General features: G+C 34.8%; 1 protein-coding gene across 1 annotated transcript in view; it reads left to right on the forward strand.

Moving 5' to 3' along the window:
- The window catches only part of METTL15 (methyltransferase 15, mitochondrial 12S rRNA N4-cytidine), a gene marked incomplete at both ends in the record, with an annotated part of 228223 nt that overhangs the window by 188384 nt on the left and 15080 nt on the right, over positions 1-24759 (forward strand). Inside the window, 2 exons of the mRNA XM_080710304.1 lie at positions 1653-1844; positions 6520-6698. Coding sequence (XP_080566430.1) covers positions 1653-1844; positions 6520-6698 — 371 coding nt within the window. The remainder of the gene's footprint in view (positions 1-1652; positions 1845-6519; positions 6699-24759) is intronic.

Consider the following 24759-nt stretch of genomic DNA (forward strand, 5'->3'; position numbering starts at 1 on the left):
TGTTCCAAAATAAAGAATTAAAAAAAAATAGAACAGGGGGTGTAGCTCGAAGGTCGATTGCCCCTGTGTTCCATTCCCACACTTGCAAAAAGAAAAAAAGAAAAAATTACTGATAAACTGTTTTGCCATAAACCACATAAGTAAATGTTGTATGAATTCTCCAACACAACTGAAATCCAAACTCCATCTACGTTTAGATGGAGGAATGAGACCTTTAGATTGTTGCCCAAAATTTCCCTCTGTCCCCTTCTAATATGAATGCCACTTGCCCTAAGGCTTCTGAATAACCCTGAAGGCAGCATCTCGCTTTGTGTAGGAAGGAAAATTAATATAGCTACAAGGTGATCCTAATTCCTTGCCTGTCTGTTGATTCTGAATGCTCCATTCACTTCAGAATTCTTGCTGAGGTCTAAAACACTGCTTCTGCAAGGTGCCATTTATTTCAGTCAGACTTTTATTCCCAAAAATGTGTAGCTGCAAAGCACCCCTGTTCTAAATTGTAGGAAAAACATGGAAAAAGCTAAAATGGTTGGATTGAACATATTTGACATGCCTTTCCTAATTTTATCTTCTTTTATAGGTATATTATCTGAATATCATAATGGAGGTCAGAGGAATAGGAACATATATGCACATAGCACTGGGCAATTTTTAAATTAAACTTTATTTTTCTGGTTCATAAACATAAAAATGTGCATATAAACAGGCCAGCAGGTGATTTCTAGACACATGTATACATTTAATAATGTTCAAATCAGGCTAAACATAATTTTTCTCTTCAGTTATCACCTTATGGTAAAAACTTTAAAAAATATTCCAGTTTTTTGAGATGTACAGTACATTATTTATTATTGTTATCTTAAGTTACCATGCAGTGCAATTGCACACCTGAACCTGTCGCTCTTGTCTAACTCAATTTTAACCCGGGTGTTCATTGATCAACCTTTTCCCATCCCCCAAACTCTCCCCCACTGCTGATAGCCATCGTTCTACTCTCAACTTCATTGAGATCAACTCTTTTAGATCCCACATGTGAGTGAAATTATGTTGTATTTGTTTTTCTATACCTGATTTACTTTACTTAACATAGTGATCTTCATGTCCATCCCTGTTTTCTCAAATAGCTGGATTTTATTTTTATGGCTGAATAGTATTCCATTATGTATATGTAACACATTTTCTTTATATGACTTATTGCTTACCATACTTAAATTGGCTTGTTCATTAAAGTAATTATTTTGATCAAATAGCACGTGTTGCTTTTTTCTATTTTATAGTTTGGGAAGACTTTAAAGATAAAATTAAAAGCCTACTCTGACAAAGAAATTGCTATAATTTATAAATGTATTATATACTTTCTCAAAATTATATAATAAATTTTGTTTATTAGTGAGAAGATATTTATTTTAAATCAAATCATCAGGTTTGTAACCAGTGATGTATAGATTCCGTATCCACATGTCTTTATAATGCTAAATATATGTGGTTGGCACTCAGTAAATATTTATTAGCTAAATTATCTAATAATAGGATGTGCTCTTGTCCATTGATTGTAGACTTTTTTTTTTTTTTGCAGTACTGGGGATTATAGACTTTAAGAAAGACTTTAGTATAACAAAAGTGTTTCCTCCATCTCCTGGGTTTATTCACAGCAAACAGATTCGAGCTATGCTAGGCCAGTTCAGCCAGGCAGAAACCTTATTAATGGAAGCCGGAGTGCAGCCAGAGACTTTGAATGGAGTTCTTTTGGATCTGGGGTGTTCCTCCATGCAACTTGATGCTCCTGAAAGAGGTTTTTCCCTTCGAAAGGATGGCCCCTTGGACATGAGGATGGATGGTGGCAGGTAAGTATTGATAACGAATTTCTTCTTACAACAAAAAAATCAATTTCACATAAACACTGTGAATTTAATTTCCTTTTAAGACTGCAGAGTTCCCATCATACACCCACACCTAACACTACCCATACATAATAAATCAGTTTTGTTTGCTACTTATTATAGACTTCACTATTTCTCTGACTTTGGAATTTTAAGAGAAAAATAATCACTGCCTTTACACATTGTACTGTGAAGGATAATTTCCCTGCTGGTTATCTTTTTCACTGATACACCATGGTCTTTTAGATTACTAATAAAATAGATATGATCCTAAAACAATGACTTCATTTTTTTTCCTGCATGTACAACAATGTCTCTTGTGAGAAGCAAAAAGAACTGTATTTGATGCATTTTCTTTCAATAATAATACTGCAAAAAAGGCAAGGTTTCTAGAGGTCAGCAAATGTGTGCTTTGTCCTACAATGACTTTGTTTTGAACCTTCTTGAAAGAAACTGTAATGCATGGCACATCAAACTCAATACTTTGCATAGGATATCTGCTATACTTCCTTCTCATTCCTTACCACTTTGGGAACACTACTGTTTGTTCTCCATTATTCAGATAATTACACATATGCATTAAATAACATAAGGAGGGTCATTTTCTAGGAGAGTATGGAAATAATTCCTTTTTATCTGAATTATTTTTAAAGGTTTCGATTGGTGACTATCTGGATCTAGCACTTGCCCATGGTCTGAACAATCAATAGCTAAAGCTTAACAATGTTCTTCTCACTTACATCATGCCTACCACAAACTGATTTATTCTCTAATAATTATATGCACATATAGCCTTTTCCCCAATTGTGATATGATTTGTTAACTTTGATTGTGATCGGTATTTGTTAGAATCCTGTTGTCTTTTAGTCTTAAACTTTCTTCTGCATATGTTGTTGGCCTTCATAGAATGAAGGTCATCATAAAAGAAAATAATGAAAATTCTTTAGAAACCAGTGACTAATAGTAAAGGTCAAATATATCCTCATGTTCTGAGATTGAGGTGGTTTTACAGAAATAACAAAATGTCAAACAAATTTCTGCTATTTTTTGTCTTGCTATGGAGTATCCTTTCTAAAAATAAAGTGAACAAAGCTTCTAGTTAATAGTAGTATATCCCCATATTGTTAATATCAAGACATATCAGCAAATTGTAGTCTGTAAATCAGGGTCTCTGAGGTTCTTCTCCAAAAATTTGAAAATAAGATTGCCCCGTAGAATTAAACTTTAGCTCAATACTTAATGGATGAGATTAGAGTTGAACAAATTTATTTTAAAAATCCAAATGGCTTCCAAGTAGATAGCATAGACTAACCTAATAAGATATATTAACAGATCCGAATATGTGACATTCAAAAAGAGGAAGCTGATTCAGTTGAATTCATGGAAAAAGGAAAGTCAGAGATGCAAGTATGTACAGTGCTAATCCAAGTGGTATTATAGACAAAGGGAATCAAAGGTAAAAAAAATATGACCTGTCAGGTCCTTGAAGGTGATAATGTTCCTGTGATAAAGATGAACACAAGAGGCTTTTCTTAGCCAACTGCCTTTTAACACTGGAATCTTAAAAAATAATTTAACTGAGCCAGGTTTGATGGCACATTTCTATAATCTCCAGCTACCTTGGGTGCTGAGGCAGGAGGATAGAAGTTTAAGGCCAGGCTCAGCAACTTAGTGAGACCTTGTTCCAAAATTAAATTTTAAAAGGGATAGGATGTACTTCAGTGGTAAACTGCCCCTGAGTTTAATCCCCAGAACCAAAAAGAAAAGTAATTTATTCTATCCTGATCCCACTTTCAACAACAGCTCTTAGATTATAAAAGCCTTCTCATATAGCAGAAAAAAATTAACAGCTGCATAGACTTGAAAGTCTAGTTCTGCTATATTTTAGAATGCAATAAATTGACACTTTTGTTAATATTTTCTTTCTCACGTGAGTTTAGTCACTGAAGGCAATGAAATGTGTTGGACTGACAAGATGAAATCTCTTAGCCTGTTAAGTAGGGAGTCACCACAGGAATGCCCATTCCAAAGCAGCCTGCTAGCCTGCCAGCCCTCCAGAGTTTTGTTTTTGTTTTTGTTTTTGTTTTGTTTTGTTTTTGCCTTGTAGCAGTAAAGAAACTGTGCTACTATTCTGTATTAATAAAAGAATAAAATAAAATCATGCCTCTTGTCCACTGAATTCTACTTGACCAAAGTGATCTTTTAATTTTCTCATTTAAAAGTAGAGTGGGAAATGAGAAATGATATAAATGTTCCCCAGTAAAAGAATGTCTAACTATATTTATGCTCTATCTAAATTTTGAAACACTAGACATTTTTAAATGAAATAGATTTCAGTAGGAAAGTATGTAAAAAAATCGTACTACTGAGTGAAGAACATTTGTTGCCCAAGTGGCATAGTTTAGAAATGTATTTGTATGTGTACATATGTATATTAAATTACATTAAAAGAAATAAATGGATGCTTATTAAGAGCATATTAATGGTGAATGATATAAAAGTAGTCATGATGTTTCAGGACGGAAGTGTAAATAAAAGATGACTTTCCTTATTTATGCCTCTGTTAGAAGTGGTATAATGAGAATGTATTTGTGTAATTATGTAATTAAAAATAAAAAATAAATGTAGAGTGGTTTGGAATATGGAGGGAATCATTCTGAGTACTGTGTGCATACATGTTTGTTTGACTTTGAACCTCACTATGATGTATAATTACAAGGTAACAAATGAATTATATTAAAAAAAACTAGAAAGGTGTTCTGAACGGCTGCTAAGTACATCCATACTATGATATATTTGTCCTGACAGAGCTGGGCTATTTTCCATGTCTAGCAGGGATCTTTTTCACTTAAGCCAAAAATGATGACTGCCAGATATATGGATGGGGAAAATAAAGGATATTGCCATTCATTAAACATCTTCTGTGTGCCAAACATTATACTATTTATATTTACAATTGCATTCACTGCTACTTTTTCTAATAATTCTGTGAGATAACTATTATTACTTTGCTGTTTAAAAAGTAAGGGTCCAGTAGATTTAAAATCTTATGTAATAAGAGTATCAAGGCCAGGATTTTAATCAAGATCAGTATGACTCTAAAGACCAGAACTTCATTCTGAAAGCTGAAGAACAAAAGCCCTCTGAGGTGCATATTAAGGCTACTTTATGAGATCCCCATTGATATGGGAGTGCCATGGAAACCAGACAAAACAATCATCATATATGGGAAGGAAGGAAGGAAGGAAGGAAGGAAGGAAGGAAGGAAGGAAGGAAGGAAGGAAGGAAGGAAGGAAGGAAGGGGAAAGGACACATAGAGGGAAGGGAGAAAGAGTTGAAGGACATGTCAAAACAGGGGACAAGCCTAGAGCAAGATTTAGTTCTGAAGGCATTAGTATGTTAACAAAGTATAGTTTACTAAATTTCAAGAAGGGTTTCTGATGTTTTTTGGCAACCCCACTTAGGTTAATCCTTGATTCTTAAAGTTACCATCCATACCCATGTTACTTAGAAGATTTCATACTATGGTAACAATAACCAGTCCAACATTCCAGTTTAGGACAGTAGCTGTTCTATGTCATGTTTAGTTCATCAGTTAGAATTCTTTTGTCCATTTTTCTTTTTTTTTCTTTCTTTTTTTTTTTTTTTTGGTGGTACTGGGGTTCCTGGAAACCCTTCCACTTCCAGGGTACACTCCCAGACCTATATTTTATATTTTTATTTCGAAACAGGGTCTCTTAAGCCAACATGACTAACTTCAAACCTGTGTGATCCTCCTGTCTCTGCCTCCCAAGTGGGGTTTATAAGCGTGCACCACCATGCCCTGTGCTTTGGTCCATTTTTCTAAACTGGAATGGTTGAAAAGCATATATCTTATTTCCTGCTACTATCATTTTCATGAGAAAACATTGAGTTTTCTTTATATCTTTTATCAGAAATTACTATTTAGGTTTATTCAGTATTGTTTGTTTGTTTCTAGGTTTTCTTCCAGAGTGATTTTGTCATGGATGCTTGAGCTAACATTATTACACATTTGGAATAATATACATTGTTTCCATTAAGGTTGTTCTAGTTTTATGAGGAAACACTGACCAGAAACATTTTCTTATATAGACTTTCTACGTTCAACTTTTTCTCCCACAAGTAGTTACTGCACAGCTATTAATGTAGTTAAGTTCCTGAGATTTAGGCTTGCTCAAATATCAGCAATCCTTGTCTTTTCAAAACACACACACACACACACACACACACACACACACACACACACACACATTTTCATGCAGTAACTGAAACTTCAAACAACTTAAGTCTAAACATTTTCCATTATTTTAGTTCAAGGAAAATATAAGGGCAATAATAACTTTTCTGTGAGCTAAAGGTTAGTAAGATATTTTAACTTCCTGCTGTCTTGACTTTGATGAATGTTACAAACAACCCCCCATACCCATAATGGTGAGTATTTGAAATGGAAAACTGAGTTCATCTATATAAGATTTTAGTTTCTGACTTTAAAACCTCAGAAGTTCTCCAAGTCTGCGTTTTGTGTATGCCTGACTCTTTTTGTCTCAGTGCTCTGAAGATTCACCTCTTGTCACTGAAAACTGACGTCAGTGAACTAATTGGCTCTTCTTATGCATAGGTACCCTGACATGCCCACTGCTGCTGATGTTGTGAATGCTTTAGATCGACAGGCACTTGCATCTATCCTAAGAACATACGGGGAAGAGAAGCATGCCAAGAAAATTGCTTCAGCAATTGTTCAAGCACGCAGCATATACCCTATCATCAGAACCCAGCAGCTTGCCAGCATTGTCGCAGGTACCCTCATTAATTCTCAACACCGAGAGAGAGAAAAAATATACATTTTAAGACATATCTAGAGCTAGATATTTCTTTTTTTCTCTTTCTGTCTTTCCTATGACTCCCAGTGGGATTCATTTGTACCTGAAATCATGCAGGGTAGAATCTTGCCTATCCTTCTCTAATGTCAGTTCTTTTGGTTTTACAGGCTTCTCCTCTAACACGTTTTGCCCCCACACAATTAAATACACACACACACACACACACACACACACACACACACACACACAGTTTGTTGAGTAGTATAAATAATAGATTTTTTATATGAGGTAATTTATCATTTGTGTCTGCCAAGATAAAACATAATAACAAAAGAGCAAAAGAATTTCTTGATCCATCACAGTGGTTGATAAGCATCCTATATAAGATTTGACATCACATCTCTTAGTTTCATATTTCTGCATTTTAATATTTTAGGCAAAAGGAGAATTGCATTGCTCAACTGCTAAAATAAAATTCAGTGACTCATACATCTATTCTAAATAACCAGCTAACAAAGGGTATGTGATGTATAGGTTATTCCACTTTGTGAATGCTAACTAAATCAGCCTGAGGGGCTTATTGAAACATTTCATCTTTTCTGCTGTTTGCTACCATAAACCTCTTGAACCTGAATCTAGCTAGGAGGTGCTTTATTATAGCCTTTCTGTTTGAAGCTGAAGTTGTTTCACAGATGAAAGTTTTTCAAGGTAAAAATACAACCCCTTCAGTTATCTAACAGAATTCCAGTGGTAAGTTACTTATCCTGTTGGACCATTTGAAACCTATATCATTTTTATTTCCAAAAAATGTATTAAGATGTTTTTAGTGGTTCCTATTACGTTAATTGAGTACTTTAAAGAAGTAGAACTAAGAAATTTTTGTGCAGTATATATCTAATATTATCTATAGTTTAAGGAATGAAATTTACTTATAAGTACATTCAGATTATTATGAAGAGTGGACCAAATCTTTATTTTTTTAAGCTGCACACTTTAAGGCCTTCCAGCTTATCATTGAGATTCCTCTAGGCAAATAAAAGCTGAATTCTCCTGGGTTCCCCAGAGAAAGAGTTTATACTAGTGTCCTGGCACTGAAATCACCCTCTATCTTGTGTACCTTTTCTTTCTTCTCACTCAACACTCCCTAACATGACTCCATCTTATCTTTTCTGTTATCATTTAAGTAAGTGTGTATCTTGTTTTCTGTTTTTCATATTAGAAAGAAAAACAGTGAGAAGTCGCTTTTCTGGATTTTAGCAAAATCCAAAATTTTTCTGGTACTTAAAATGAGGTTTTAGCAGCAACAAGCACCCTACAGATTGTCCTGTCAAAAACCTCATTTGATAACTGGTAAAACTGAGGTTCAGGAGAGTCAACAGCTTGTTCAAAATTCTGACTTAATTAATAAGAGAATTAGTATTAATCTAGAATATGGAAGCCTATGAATTTGAGATATGTAACTGAGAGTCTGTCTTTAAGAAATTAAGTTAACTATTTCATCCCTGAATCCTGGTCTGTAAACATGGAGGAATAACACTGTGACAGTAGATAGAGATTATATGAACATGTACCATAGAAATAATATGAGTAATTTCAGCAAGGTTATAATATGTAAAACATATTAGGATTATGATAAATGACACAATAAAAGCAAGAATACTTACAGATGGATAAGTAAAACCTCATTTTAGCAAATGCATTAAAGCACTGAGTTCTCTGTGAGTCCATTTTTATGTCTTCAGTATGAGCCTATGACTACTCTATTGATGACTATATGATTTTTGGAAAGAAGAAAACAGAAGATTTTTCATTTTATTCTTATTTATTTAAAATTATTTTGAGAAAGGCTGCTGCAAACTAAGAACAAAAGATACAATGAGGAGCATATCAGATAGAGTTCTGTTAACAAAGTTAATAAATTAATAGATTATATGGTCAGATAACTCAATAAAACATAGCATGTATATGTCTAGTTATACTAAAAGATTGTATATGATTGTTATGATTGTATGGTTAATAGAAAATCTGATAAAAGTAGGGGATTACAGAATCTATACAAGTACATATGTATGCTTGGTTCCTAATTGCAATTCCATAAAGTCCATTCTTACAGAAACCATAACAATGATATATGTCTTACAAACTCTGGTTACAATTTAACTAAAATGAACTAAGAATTTAAAGGCATTTGCAAAGAAATCTGAATGTATATTTTGTTCTTAGATTTTGAAACTGTTTTCAGACTTTTGTAACTGCCTCACTCACACCTAATTTGATTGCATTTCTTAAAGTACTCACGTTTATCAAGAGTTTCCAATGTCTCCACCTTAGGTTTCCTGGAAACAGCAGCTGTTTTTCCTTTCACATTCATATTTCATCAGTTAGTGTAATAATTGATTCAATTATGTAATGACAGTAGTAAGCACTATGGGTTAGCTATAAGCACACAGCTTTTTTGATGGAGCAGGACTGTACATTAACACTATAGACTAGTATGCTACCCTCAGACAGTTTGTTTAACAGAGAATTGGCTAACCTGTCAAGTACATCAAGTGAAGGTGTATTATGAGAGCTACTTCATCTACAGAATGTGGGAAGCAATGGGAGGATTCTTGCATTAGCTTCTTAGGGCTGTCATTAAAAAATACTACCAACTTGGTGGCTTAAGAAAACAAAAATATATTATTTCAGTTTTGGAGTATTGAAGTCGGAAATCAAGATGTCAGCAGGCCTCTAGGGGAAAATCCTTCTTTAACTATTCCTAGCATCTGGTGGGTGCCATAAATTCTTGGTGTTCCTTGGCGTGTGAATGTGTCATCATTTCTGACTTCATAGTCACTTGAAATTCTCCCTATGCATCTATCTTTGTGGCCTAATTTCCTTCTTGTAAGACATCACTCATAGGGGACTTAGGGCCCACCCTTAATCCAGTGTGTCCTCGTCTAACCCTTATTATCTGCACAGATCCTATTTCCAAATCAGGTCTCATTCACTGGTTCTGGGTACACATAGATGATAAGAGACACTATTTAATCCAGTATAGTTGCTAAACAGTATCTTTATCATTATATATATATATATGTATATATATATATATATATATTCACACACACATATACTGGATCGAATATATATATATATGTGTGTGTGTGTGTGTGTGTGTGTGTGTGTGTGTGTGTGTGTGTATGGAAGCTGTAATATGTATGGACTCTTTACATTTCCTTTTTGGTTCTAAGAATTTATATTAATATGTTCAAGACTATAAAGAACTCTATAAGATATCCAACACAGTTCCTGACACATATTAAAACCTGTATTTTGATGAAACTGTTAAGTCACTTTCTTTGCTTCCCAATAAAGCTAATAATTCGGTAGGACAATGAACTATTTGGAATCACAGTATACTAGGTAGAATTCTCTAATTAGGTGATATTCTGTAAGATATAAAACCTAAAGCCTGGCGCCTTTTTCTAGTATAAATAATTATAGTTCAATACTATCTCATATCATGGGAAATCCAAAATATAGATCTGAGGCTCCTAGTTGTAATATAGCACTTGCAACCACTGTGAATTATTTTGAAAATTACAAAAGTAGTCATTTATAAGCAGTTTATAATTCCCAAAACAGCCTGTAACACTTCTGTGTTCTTACTACTACATGTGTTCATGCATATACTATTCAGAATAAATAACCATGAATTTTAAATTAAATATTCAACACATATACAGTTTTCTCTAAAAATTAATTTATAACTAACAAATCACATTTTGTTAAGCATAATTTTTATTTTGATACTGTTATAGCTGAAGAATTAGAAGTGAGAAATTTGAGAGTTGAAAATGACCTGACTCATTTAACCCCAAATTAGATGCTTTATCATCTCAAAAAAAAAAGGTTATCTAGATACAGCCTTTTTGTTTCACCTCTATTTCCCTGTAGTAATCTCCATTCCAGCCATACTACAACTCTTACAGTCTTTCCAATACACTACAGTCATTTACTTGCAAGCCTTAGGTATTCTTGTACCTAGAATATTGACCTTTCTGCTGCTTTTCCCATTTCCCTGCCCTGATCTCACCCTTTTCTCTGCCTAATTCTGGCTTATCCATTAGAGCTTAGTTGAATTGTTGCCCACCCAGTGAGTGTTTTCTAGCCCTGTGTGGGTTACTTGAGATGCGCTCCCCTGTGCTTCTGTAGCCCTGCATTTCCTGTGGCATCTATCATGCTGTACCTTAGGGTTCGCTTACTTAAGTTTTCCCCTTATCTCATATTGCCTAACACCAATGCCAATAGCTACATGTACCCAAAGAACATTTGAAACGTAACTACTCCAAATCAAGAAGTGCCATAAATGTAAAATACATATCAAATTTTGAAGACTTAGTTTTGTAAAAGAATTTAAATTATATCATATAACTTTATCTCCATTATATGTTGAAATGATAATATTTAGTATATACTGGGTTATATACAGGATTAAAATTAACTTTACCTATTTCTTTTTATTTTATAAATGTGGCTACATAGAAAATCTTTTAATTTCATGTAGGTCTCACCATATTTTTATTGGGCAGTATGCTCTCAACTATAAGCGCCATGAGGGTATGACCATATCTCTCACATTCCCACAGCCTCCCAGTGCTTAGCATAGTATTTGACCCACAGGAGACATTTAGTAAATACTTACCCAACATTACTGTACAACATTAACAAGATGCACATTAGATCAGGAAGGTTCTGACAGCACAAGATTTGGATTCAGTAAGAGAGCATCAGCATAATTTTTAAAAATTGTTCAGGCTCAGAGGTCATAAAAAGGAAATCTTCCTCATAACAATATGTTCTAACAACATTAAGACTTATTTGCTGGAAAATTGGAAAAATTACATTGCTTCACAGTAACTCATGAGTTTATTCATCTTAAGTTGAAATAATACATATTCTTATCCTGTTTTTAGGAATGTTATGAATAATATTTTGATAAAATAAAAATATTTAATAAGCCAGGCTTGGTGGCACACACTTGTAATCTCAGCATTTGGGAGGCTGAGACAGGAAGATCATGATTTGCAGACAGCCTTCAGCTACTTAGTGAGGCCCTTTGCAACTCAGTGAGACCCTGTTTCAAAATAAAGAATAAAAAATAGGGCTGAGGGTGTAGCTTGGCAGTAGAATGCCCCTGGATTTCATTCCCAGTACTGTAAAAAAAATAATAATAATTACAAGTTATACAAAACTTCTCAAACCTTTAGGAAGAAGAAAAGTTATACACTTCATTTTAAAAGTATGGATGTAGTTCTGGATTTTGCAGAATTGATGTATATTTGATATGTATAGTCTTAAAAAGAAGGTAGATTCTAATATCCCTTGAAATAAAATGTTGTAGTATATTCCTTAGGAGGCTGGGTAACTTTTTTTCCCCTGTGCTATTGGGAATTGAACCTAGGAACATACTCCCTCTAGACTGTGCCCTCAACCTATTTGACCTTTTATTTTAAAACAGGGTCTTACTAAGTTGCTGAGGGCCTGGCTAAATTGCTAAGGCTAGCCACAAACCTGCAGCCCTCCTCTCAGCCTCCCAAGTACTGGGATTACAGGCATCTGCCATACTCAGTGACCCATGTGTTTATATTAGTGCTTTTCCTTTTGTAACGCTCTTTCCACTCTCCGGTTATAGAAAAGAAAATTAACAATTAAATGCTAATCTAGTTTGGTATAAAGATCTTAGTTCAAGGCCTGGTTCTACAGTTTGCTTTCTCTACACACTTGAGCAGTTCTAGACCTCATCATTCTTGTCTTGAAATAGAGGTGAATAACAGTTATCATAATGATTGTTATCATTTTTGTTTAGCAAAAATAACCATGCCAATTATGTTTCATTTAAACCAGTATTGAAATTCACTTGTTGCCAGGCGTGGTGGCGCGTACTTGTAATCCTAGCATTTGGGAGGCTGAGAAGATGATCACAGTTCGTGAACAACCTTAGCTACTTAGTGAGGCCTTCTGCAACTGAGACCTTGTTTCAAAATAAAGAATAAAAAAAAATAGGGCTGGGAGTGTAGTTTGGAGGTAGAATGCCCCTCGCTTCCACCTCCAGTATGGCAAAAAAAGAAAAAGAAAAGAAATGCATTTGTTTCAGAGTTCAAAGAAATATGCCAATCACTTTTCAGATCAGGGAGATTTAGATTAAATTTACAAGTTACTGATCCATCAATAGTCAAAAGGTGACAAAAAACTTACAATATCATTTAAATGGGGAAAAGAAGGGAGAGAAGCTTCTTAGATACTTGTGATTCATGTTGATTAAATGTATAACTGTTCCTTGACTGATACTTTTATGTAACCTTTATTCTGACTCATGAACTGGGTACATGGCCAGAGCTTAATGAATGCTTGTTTAGTTGAACAAACAAATCAATAAAATGATGTGTACATTTCCAGCCAAAGTAAAATGAAAGTTCAGAGGTTAAAAAATGCATAAGTGTTAGGCATTCATCAGAATCAATTGTACCCTGCCCTTCCTATTGAAGAAAGGAAAAGACCTAAGCATCAAAGTCCTTTGCTTAAAAAGGTGAAACTCCGGAGGATATGGAATTTTTAAAAATGCCTCAGATTCTGTTACTGGTTTGCTACTTATTTTTCCTGTAGATTTGAGTAAGTCAGTTACCTTCTCTGATCTTTCCTTTCTTTTTTAAATTATTTTATTGGTACATTGCAACTATACATCATAGTGAGGTTCCACTTCCCTGTTCTTAGCTAAGCAGAATGATCTGTTGATAGTTTGATCACTTTATTCCAAGCTATTTTTCCCTTAGGGGTTATTGGCCATTCAGGAAGAAGAAGGACAATCATCTTTTTTCTGCATTGAAATGCATAAAGTATATCTTTCCAGCAGGGCACGTCATCTCAGTACTTGGGAGGTTGAGACAGGAGGATTGCTAGTTCGAGGCCAACCTCAGCAATTTAGCAATTTCCTCAGCAACTTAGTGAAATTCTGTCTCAAAATAAAATATAAAAATAATAAAGATGAGTGTGAATATCCACAATATACCATCCCCAGTATGAAAATAATAATAATAAGTATATCCATTCACAAAAATAATTTCTATCCACAAAAATAATTTTACTTATGAAATGTCATTTGATAATTTAAGGTGGCATGAAGTTAGCACATTAACATAGTATCTTATAAATTGAATAAAAAATGTGAATGGTGATTTGAATTGATGGCTCATGCCCCAACTTGTATCTGAAATCAACTTTTTTCAAAATATTATTAATGCTGAAACCCTCACAATTTCAAAATTAATAAATAAAACATGTATTAAGAAACAGTCATTGCCATCATCTTTTAATAGGAACATATGCTTTTTCCTGATGAAATTAAGCTAATTTGTCATCACTTTATTATTTAATAATATGCCTATTGTTGCTTCCATAATCTTTACCCCAAAAGTATTCTTCATACTAACATTTCCACAATTAAGAAATAAAAGTAAAGGTGTTAGAGTGTTCAGTTACTACTCTGATTTTTAAAAAATGGTGTGGTCAAATCTACAGTTGAAAGCCGGCCGTGGTGGTGCACGCTTGTAATCCCCGCGCTTGGGAGGCAGAGACAGGAGGATTGCACAGGTTCGAAGCCAGCCGCACTGGCCTAAGAGACCCTGTTTCCAAATTTAAAAAAAAAAAAAGAATAAATAGGTCTGGGAGTGTACCCTGGAGGTAGAAGGGCTTCCAGGAACCCCAGTACCACCAAAAAATTTTTAAAAATAAAATAAAATCTACAGTTGAATTGGATGGTTTTCCAGTGTGTCTCTGTTGTTCTTCCAATGAAAATGCACTTAATCTTCATAGTGACTCCAGAGGCAGGTTCTGTTCTGTCTCCACTTTACAGATGAAGAAATTGAAGCATAGAATGGTTAGATACTTTGACTTTTGTCAAATAGTGTAGGAATTGGAAGCTAATAATCTCGTTCTAGACCTATTCTCTAATTATGATACTGTTCTAGGTCACTACTACTACATGTACTATTGTTAGAGTATGCTGACAGCTCAGTCTTCAAGGTTCTCATATACTTGTAAGCTGTACAAGCCAGTCATTCTGTATCCTTTGACAAATGCTATATATAACAAAGTCATGAATGAAAAAGACATGGGAATCTAAGAGAAATGATTAAATTATTTCAGAGTAGTAAGAGGACGATAATGAAGGAAGATTTGGGTAATAATTAGAGGAGACTTTGGAATTAGGATCTTTAGGAGCAGAAAAAATAATTTCCATTTATGGAAAGTCCCTGGTACCCATTAATTGTAGAAATGAAAAAAAAAAATGAACAAATAAGTAAAGAAGTGGAATCTCAAAAAGCTGAGAAGGCTAAAGCCAGCCACTTCAGGATGTAATTCAAGGACCTAATACAATTCCAAATCCCTGGAATTCCTCAGTCTTGGAATCTTCTATCCTAAATGTGACCCTGGATTAGGTCAGATTCATAGGACAGTAGTTCAATATAACCAAGTCCTCTAGATTTTCTAGATTTTAGTTGAATTTCAAACTTCTAGGGAACAAGAGAAAGAAAAATGCATCCATTTACCTCATTGCTTTATTTCTTATTATTTTGTACTTTTAGTACTTCTGCAAGTGAAAATTAAAATGATCTTTTGAGAATGTATGATCAGCATATTTGCAGTTTTCATATTCATAATAATATTGTAAAGATGCATATGAATAGCCATGCCATTTGTCCTCTTCATCGGTTTAAAAAAGAAGAAAAATTACTTGTTCTTACAAGTAGTTAGTCATCTTAAGATCTTGATGGTAGATATTTACATGAACTCTCCATTTGAAAATCTAAATAAAATAGTTTTATATGACAATGGGACTACCATCTTAGTTTTGAGATTTATGATTCAGATCTTATAGAGATGGTAGGTATTAGAATGTGTCCTCTTACTTCACCCCCCAAAACATGAAAAGATCAACAGTGTGTATCTTGATCCTAAAAGTAATAGTGTCACACATCAGCTATTACGTATCAGGAATGTTCTTTGAAGACAAATATGTCCTTTCATTTTTAAAGTTTAAAATGTTCAAATCACTGAAAACAGTGTCAAAGAAAGAAAATTTCAAATGGCAATAGGTTGACAAAGATCAAAGATTTTATTTCTAGGAATGGAAAGGGGATAGTGGGTGAAAAACTAGTTTTGATGTGGAAACTTTAATTATAACTAAAAATTAAGAAAAATACTTGTTATTCCATGTCATGTTTTTACTTTGTGGATATGTTACTTCTTAGAATTAAAAAATAAGAATCTTTATCATTTTTTATATATTTTTATGTTTCCCTTATCTCTTTACTTTTATCTTGAATATTAAGTTTCAGAATTTCCCAGTCTATCATATGATCTGTTACAATACATTTTCTTGCATGTCTTTAATCTCTTAGCATCACTTCAACCATATTGTGTTTAATACTTTTTTTTTTTTTTTGGTGGTACTGGGGTTCCTGGAAGCCCTTCTACCTCCGGGCTACACTCCCAGACCTATTTTTACATTTTTATTTTGAAACAGGGTCTCCTAAGCCAGCACGCGCGGCTGGCTTCGAACCTGCGCGATCCTCCTGTCTCTGCCTCCCAAGCGCGGGGATTACAAGCGTGCGCCACCACGCCCGGCTCAGGATATTTTCAGAGGATGTATAAGTAATAAATACAGGCTTTCACACGTTGGTCTACGTATATCTGTATTTTGCTTTTTTTTTTTTTTTTTTTTTTTTTTTTTTTTTTTTTAGTACTGGGGATGGAACCCAGGGGCATTCTGCCTCTGGGCTCCACTCCCAGACCTATTTTTATATTTTATTTGGAAAAAGGATCTCATTAAATTGCTGAGGGCCTCACTAAGTAGTTGAGTCTGGCTTCAAACCTGCACAACCCTCCTGTCTCAGCCTCCCAAATACTGGGATTACAATATCACCAAGCCCAGCATTTGCCTCCTTTTTGAGTGACAATTTAGTTGGTTATAGAATTGTCAAGTTTATGATTTTCATTCAGTGTCCTGATTATTCTATTGTCTATTAATATCTATTTTCTATTGAAAATTCTATTTGCTATTTTTATAATTTTTTTATCTCCCTGATTACCTTTATAATTTTCCTGTCATCGATGTTTGTGATATACTTGGTTGTGATTATTTTTATTGGTTCTTAATGAAACAGCATGAGTTTCTTTAATATTTTTATGCTTCGAAATGTTAGACATTATTTCTTCCCATGTTTACTTTCTCCCATTCTCTTAATTCCTGTGAAGCAGTTATTTTTCATATTCCCCATGTCTTTATATCTCTGTTACAATCTAGGTAAAATCCTTTTCTGTTCCACTGTCCATCTTAAGAATCTGTTCTTCAGCCCCATTTCTTGAATGTTTAAATTCACTAGTATATTCTCTATCAATTATTTTAATTTTTAATTAATTTATTTATATATTTTGGTGGTTCTGGGGTTCCCGGAGACCCTTCTACCTCCGGGCTACACTCCCAGACACCTATTTTTTATATTTTTATTTGGAAACAGGGTCTCTTACGCCAGGGAGGTTGGCTTCGAACCTGCGCAATTCTTCTGTCTCCGCCTCCCAAGCAGGGGGATTACAAGCAGGCACCACCACACCTGGCTTAATTTTGCTGGGAGCGGTGGTGCACACTTAATAACCCCAATAATTTGGGAGGCGAGACAGAAGAATTGCAGATTCGCAGTCAGCCTCAGCTTCTTAGTGAAGCCCTACACAACTTAGTGAGACCCTATTTCAAAATAAAAATAAAATAGGGCTGAGGGTATAGCTTGGAGGTAGAATTCCCTTGGGTTCAATCCTCAGTACCACAAAAAATAATAAGTGTATTTTAAATATAATGAATACACGTAGTTATTTCATATTCAAGCTCGTATATTCTATTATCTACAGTTTTTCTATTTATTTTTTATTCTATTTTTATATATTCATGTGTGTGTGTGTGTGTGTGTGTGTGTGTGTGTGTACTGAGCACATATTCAGTTGGATTTACATACACACATTCCATTTAAGATCCCTATATGTAGTGTAATTTTTGCTTTTTTTCTTCCCTTTTCCTTTCCTACCAAGCAAAAAGTATCATGTTAAACTCTCTTAGGTTGCAGAAGTAAAAAACATAATTAGGCAAACAAGTAATAAATGATTATTTATTTAATCTTTTATTGTACTGGGACTGAACCGAGAGGCATTCTGCCTTCAAGCTATATCCCCAGCCATATACCATGTATATATATATATATATATATATATATATATATATATATATAATTTTTTTTTTTAGAAAGAAGATCTGGCTAGGCTGATGATAGTCTCACTACTTGCTGAGGCTGTCGTTGAACCTGTGATCCTCCAATCTCAGCCTCCGAAATTCTGGGATTACAGGTGTAGACCACCACACCCATCTTAATCAAAGACTATAAGTTATATGAGATAATAAAAAGGGATAATTAGTAGTCTACATATGTTAATAAGAAAAAACAATTACCTCAGCTACATAGCCAGGTCTTTGAGTGATTATAAAGCAATTCAAGGATGTTTCTGGATATTATACAGTTTAGCAACCAGACTATCATTTTGCAGCTTTCTGCAATAGCAGACAACTTCGGCTCTCTGATCTAGTAAATTATTATTATTATCAGTTTGGCTACTCTCTGTCTCTAGCTTCTACAATTAAATATTTTCTGGGGTCACTAGTGTGCTTAATCAGATCTTTTCTTACTAATTTCACTGTCTCATAGCTTCTGCTTATATGTGCTTTTACTGTGTGTTTTTGTTTGTGCTTCTTTTATCAACTGATTCAAACTCACTCCTTTTTCTTACTGAGCCCACCACTCTCCCACCCTCACCTGAGTTTCAAAATAAAGTATCTAACTGTGCTATAGTTACCTCAGACTCTGTTTGGCAGAGGGTTTTATACCTGTTGTAATTTTTTTTTTTTTTTTTTTTTTTTTGGTGGTACTGGGGATGGAACCCTTCTACCTCTGGGCTACACTCTCTGACCTATTTTATATTTTATTTGGAAACAGGGTTTCTTAAGCCAGTGAGGCTGGCTTTGAACCTGTGTGATCCTCCTGTCTCCGCCTCCCAAACTTGGAGATTACAAGCGTGCACCACCATACCAGCCAATACCTGTTGTGTTTTTAAATGGCTGCCCTTAGTTCATGGGGGATGACAGGTTTGCATGATAATGACATCAGAACCCAAGCTTAAGGACTAACCTAAAACAGTTCCACTTAACACAATAGTTTCTTCCCCAGGGTTGTATTTAATCCTTCAAGCAAGAGGTAGTTCTTAAAATTGGTCATACTCCTCTTTAAAATAATTCATCTGTGTTATATGAAATAATAAGCCACCTTATATAAACAAGAAGCACCCTATAATTTCCTAGTAATCTTTGTTGAGCATTATTTTATGAGTTATTCTAGTGTATCAAAAGCATGATAAAATTAACTTTCCTCAAATCAACCAAGAAACCATTCCTTTCCTTCCCTCTGCCCACCAAATCTGAGGCTAAACTGAAACATTTCCCTATCTCTCTATAGTGTTTCCCTTTGTATTTTCATCTAATTGACTGATTTATCAATAGAAAAGGAAAGAAAGGAAGGAAGGAAGGACAGACGGACGGACGGACAAGCAAGCTAGTTAGCTAGCTTACTCTGGCTCTAACTACACACCAATCTCTATTCTCACATTTCTAGTGGCTTGCTGGGCACCTCCACCTGCGTTTCTTATCAATACTTCAATCTCAAAATGCATATTGTTGCAAGTGGGGTTTTCCTGAGGTGGCTCCACCTGTAACAAGTCTCTATCTGGGCCCAGGCTATTAATGGAATTCTTTGAGTCTAGGTGGATGCAACAGTTATTGCATTTTATGTACCTGTAGATTATCCCTACATGGATGCAGCCAACTTTTATAGCTTGTACTTTCTACAGCAGCTGCTTGAATCATCCCTGTTTCCCTTTAGGCTCCAGATAGGGTGTCTGAGATGTGCTACATTGGAACTGGTGAGGAAGAGTCCAGAAATAGCACAGGGAGGAGAATGCCAGTGTACCATGGGTACACAAAACCTTACCCTAAAGGTTCTAGCTTGCCTTGAAGTTCTCTGAAGTATCTTCAGGGTTGTATTAATCAAGTTCGCCAGCAGGACAAAACCAATAGGATGGATTTGTGCATAGGTGGATCATTGTGAGGCCAAAAAGTCCCACAAAAGGCTATCTGCAAGCTAGAGACACTGGGATGTCAGTAGGCTGTCTCGATTCAAGTACAAAAACTTCAGAATCCTGGCAGCCAATGATACCACTCTCAATGTGACTGAAGACCTGAAAACCTGAAAGCTGGGCATGGTGGTGCATGCTTGTAATCCCAGCCAGCATTTTGGAGGCAGAAACCTGAGCATCACAGTTTGTGGCAGCCTCAACTACTTAGAAAGGCACTTTGCAACTCAGTGAAACCATGTTCCAAAAAATAAAAGACTAGCCCCGTGTGGTAGCTCACGCTTGTAATCCCAGCATTTGGGAGGCTGAGACCAGAGGTTCATGGTTCACAGACAGCCTCAGCTATTTCATGAGGCCCTCCGCAACTCAGTGAAACCCTGTTTCAAAATAAAAGAATAAAAAAATAGGGCAGGAGGTATAGCTTGGAGATTGAATGCCCCTGGGTTCCATCCCTAGACTTGCAAGAAAAATAAAAAGTAAAGGATTAAACAATAAGGTGCGGGGGGGGGGGCGGTTTGAAGCTTGGAGGTAGAATGCCCCTGGGGTGCATCCCCAATACTGGGGGGAAAAAAAACACGAGAGCTACTAGTACAAATTCTAGAGTTTTAGGTATGGAGAGCCTGGACTTCTAATGTCCAAAGGCAGGAGAGCGATACAGACTCAGCTCCAGGAGAAGAAGGAAATCACCTGTCCTCTAACTTATTTGTTCTATCCAGGTCTGCAGCTAAGTGAATAATATCCACTCTAATTCTAGGTTGATCTTCACCCAGTCTACTGGCTCACATACCAACCTGCTCTGGAAATACCTTACAGATACACCTAGAAGTCATGCTGTAGTTCTCGAAATGTTCTGTAACCTGAGCAAGTTGACACCTAAAGTTAACCATCACAGGGGTTATTGTCTCATTATCTTATTATGTCTTCCTTCTGGCCCCATTAATCTCTTTAGCAAATAGTTGCTTGGCCACATTCTCAGTATTTTCTTCTGATCATATTTTTGTTTTCTTTACGCTATCCAGGTTGAGAGTTTTTCTAATTTTTCTATTCTGCTTCCCCTTGGATTATACATTCTGCCTTTTAAATCATTTTCTCTGCTCTCTCATTCTCTGTATATGATCTAAAGAAGCCATGTAGCATCTTGAATGTTTTGTTGCTTAGGTATTTACACTATCAGATATTTTAATTCATTTCTTCTAACTTCTGCCTTCCAGAATGTCATAGACATGTAAAACTACAAAACTTGTAATACCATTCTGCCACCATAGCACAAATATAATTTTGCACATTACATTTAGCTCCTTATTTTAATTGGCTCTCACAGTTTTTGAGTTGGAATAATTAAATATATATAATTTTGAATTTGACTTTATTTTATCATACTGCTTAATTGTTTATGTCATTATTACTAGATATCAGTAAAATATACCATAATTGCTTCTTTCCTTATTATTAGATATTTGGCTTATTTCCAAGTAGGAACAATTATTAAAATCCACATGATAAATTTGGCATATTTAAGGGATCAAGAGGCTTTCTTTTTAAGCTCAATCCATTAAGTGATATTAATAGCATCTCTTGAAACAGTACTCTTCAAAATGAAGATATACAGATCCTTCTAGAAACCAAAAACCTTTACTGGACATTATCCAAAGCACTGTTCCTACAGCAATTTAGTGGAATAGAGCAGGCAGAAAAAAAGATATGAAATCTATATGCCATTGGCCCCTAGAGAATTTTATCTTGTAATCTTTAATTTAGTCAGATAGTCTATTAGTATTTCAACAGGTCTGTTGTGATAAAAATGATGATAACACAACTTCCTTCTAAAGCTTGTATTTCAGTAGGAGAGAGACATACTTTTAAAGATCATTTATAATACAACTGAATAGTGTTCTATTGTAGGTAAGTGTGTTAAAGGAGGACAGGCATCTGTATGTTGGAGTACAAGGATTGTGATAAGTATTTTCTGACCTCACAAGGAAAAGGAAAGCATTGTTAAGTTCCTTTTCCAGTTATTTTCTTTAAACTCTACAAAGTGAAAATGTTCTGACCCTGGAAGCAATATTATACCAAATAGAATATTTGTTAAGGTTTCAAGTAGAAACCTTATTATGAGTTAAGTACATTAGAACTTTCTACTCAGACTCCGGCTTTGTGTTTAGAGCAATCTGTGTCTGGTAATCAATCATGTGTCTGGCCTCAATCACTCCTTAAAAATTAGAGCTCAACATAGTTATGCACACCCGTAATCCCAGCTACTTAGGAGGCTAAGGCAGAAGTATCTCAATTTTAAGGCCAGCCTCCTCAACTCAGCAAAACCCTGTTATAAAATTCAAAACTGGGTGGGAGGTAGAGTGCCCCTGGATTTAATCCCTAGTACCATACACACACAAACAAAAAAGACTGGATAATTAAATTTAATATTAATCACCTATATAGGTAATAGGAATCATAATCATAATCCTGTTCAGTTAGAGCTATCTCATCTTTGCTGAACAAATTAAGACCCAGATAGAATATAATGTTATTGAAAAATAATGTATGAATAATTTCAGTCTTTAGTGTTGAGCCACATTACTTATTTCATCTCTGCAGGTAATATTCTTCATTACCTTTTGCTGAAGCCTATAACTTACATTTTTTGTTTTTCATGAGGATTCATAAACATCAGCTACCTACAATGAGATCATGTTGTTATCAGACTTAAACTGGTAGGAGTTGAGGATTATATGAGATTCTGAAGAAGTTTAAAAAGAACCTCACTGAGTAAAGCCAATCTTATACAGAATCATTCAAGTTCACAGATTTTAATTAACAGTTTGAAATTTGTAATATTACTTGAATTTCAGATGGGTGAGAATTTAACACTATATTAAAGTATCCCAGGCAAAAGGACACGAGTTGCGTCACAGACACTTATTAAATGTGATGGAAATTCAGCAGACGAATGCCGGCAAACAGGTGCAAGAGCTGAATTAATTTTTAAACTCTACCACTCAGGGGGAATTGCAATGCATCATGTTGACAGCCAGAGCAAGTTGCTAGTTCCATTCACAAGCTTAAAAATCTCAATGCATTTGAACATGTGAATGTATTAAATTTTAAAAAGTGTAAGTAGCATAAGGGTATCTGAGAACTAAAAATGATAATTTCTCTCTGGGACTTGAAGTCATTTATCTAGCCAGAAGCATGATGTTTTTTATGAATGAAATCTATCTTACTGCTTTCCCATACAAATTATGTTCTATTATTGTATGTAGTGCATACTGTTACTAAGCAAGATTTTCTCTTAATGTGAAATCTTTTGTGAATCAAAAGAAAACTATTCGCTGATAGGGTTTATAGCTTCTGCAAGTCATATATGAAGGAAGTTTTGATGATACTAAGTGGTGAAATAGTACCATAGCTAAACAAACACAAAAAAACTAAATGAATGTAGAAGTTTGTTTGTGGTTGAGCTAAGCATGGTGCCACACACTTGTAATCCTAGTACTTGGGAGACTGAGGTAGAAGAATCACAGGTTTGAGGATAGCTTCATCAATGCAGTAGAACTCAGCAAAATATAGCAAGACCCTGTTTCAAAACAAAAATAAATAAAGGGCTGGAAGTGTAGCTTGGAGTTAGAATGCCCCTGAAAAGAAAGAAAAGAAGAAGGAAGGAAGGAAGGAAGGAAGGAAGGAAGGAAGGAAGGAAGGAAGGAAGGAAGGAAGGAAAAACACAACTATAAAGGGTTCCCTTCCTAACAAATGAGCCAGGAAAAGCCAAACATGTACTACATTGGAAAAGTCTCAATTCTTAATCAAATACCTGTAATCTGTACCCACCCAAAACTCTTCTGATAATGGCAGCAGTAGAAACTGTTTCTTTTTTAACCCCACTATCAGGAAAGCAGATTTAAAGAAAGAGACAAATGCACATTCTAATAACCTGAGCTAACAATAAGTTATTTTCAATAGAATGAGAAGGACAAAAGCCAAAGGTATTCATTACCGTTCCCAGGGTAAGTGACCAGGGCAGTTTCTGCCTTCACCAGATGCGCAGTCTTTTAGGCCTGACAATGCACATCTCCCCAAGGGAAAAGAGGAGAGAAAGCCAAACTCTTGCAACTTGATGCAAAGTGATTTGGCTTTCATTTAAACATCTCTCAGTCAAAGGCTATTCAGGCTTAAAGATTCCACACTTGTTTTTCTCTTAGAAAATGAGATTGTTATATGAAACACCAGACATGGAATCAAACCTTCTGGAAATCACTCTAAACCATGTGATATCATCTTCACTTCCTTAACTTCTAATAAAGAAAAAGGAGATGAGATGAGTTGGTGAACCTATCTTAAAATTGTTGCCATATTTTTTAGCCACTTAAAGACAAAGAAACTCAAGAACATTTTCCAGACACTGAATTATATACCAACCTATATAATAAAACATTTTCAAAAAAGAAGAAAACTTGCACTTATCTGGTCTACCCAGATTGTATCCCTATAAAATAACTAAGTTTTATATGCAAAATTAAAAGCTATAGCTAGGAAAAATACTTTCAACTATATATGAGAAATAAAGGGTTAATGTTTTTATTTTATAAATAGTTCTTTCAAATAAATAAGGAATATAACAATATCACATCAAGAACATAGAGAATTTGTTCAAGCAAGTTATATCTGGAATGAAATGGCTATTATATTTTAAAGGATGCCCAACACTGCTAATTGCCAAAGAAATGCAAATTATAGCAACAGTAAACTATCATTTTTCTACTATTAGACTA

This window comes from Muscardinus avellanarius (genome assembly GCF_963383645.1).
Source record: "Muscardinus avellanarius genome assembly, chromosome: 1".
Classification (NCBI taxonomy): Eukaryota; Metazoa; Chordata; class Mammalia; order Rodentia; family Gliridae; genus Muscardinus; species Muscardinus avellanarius.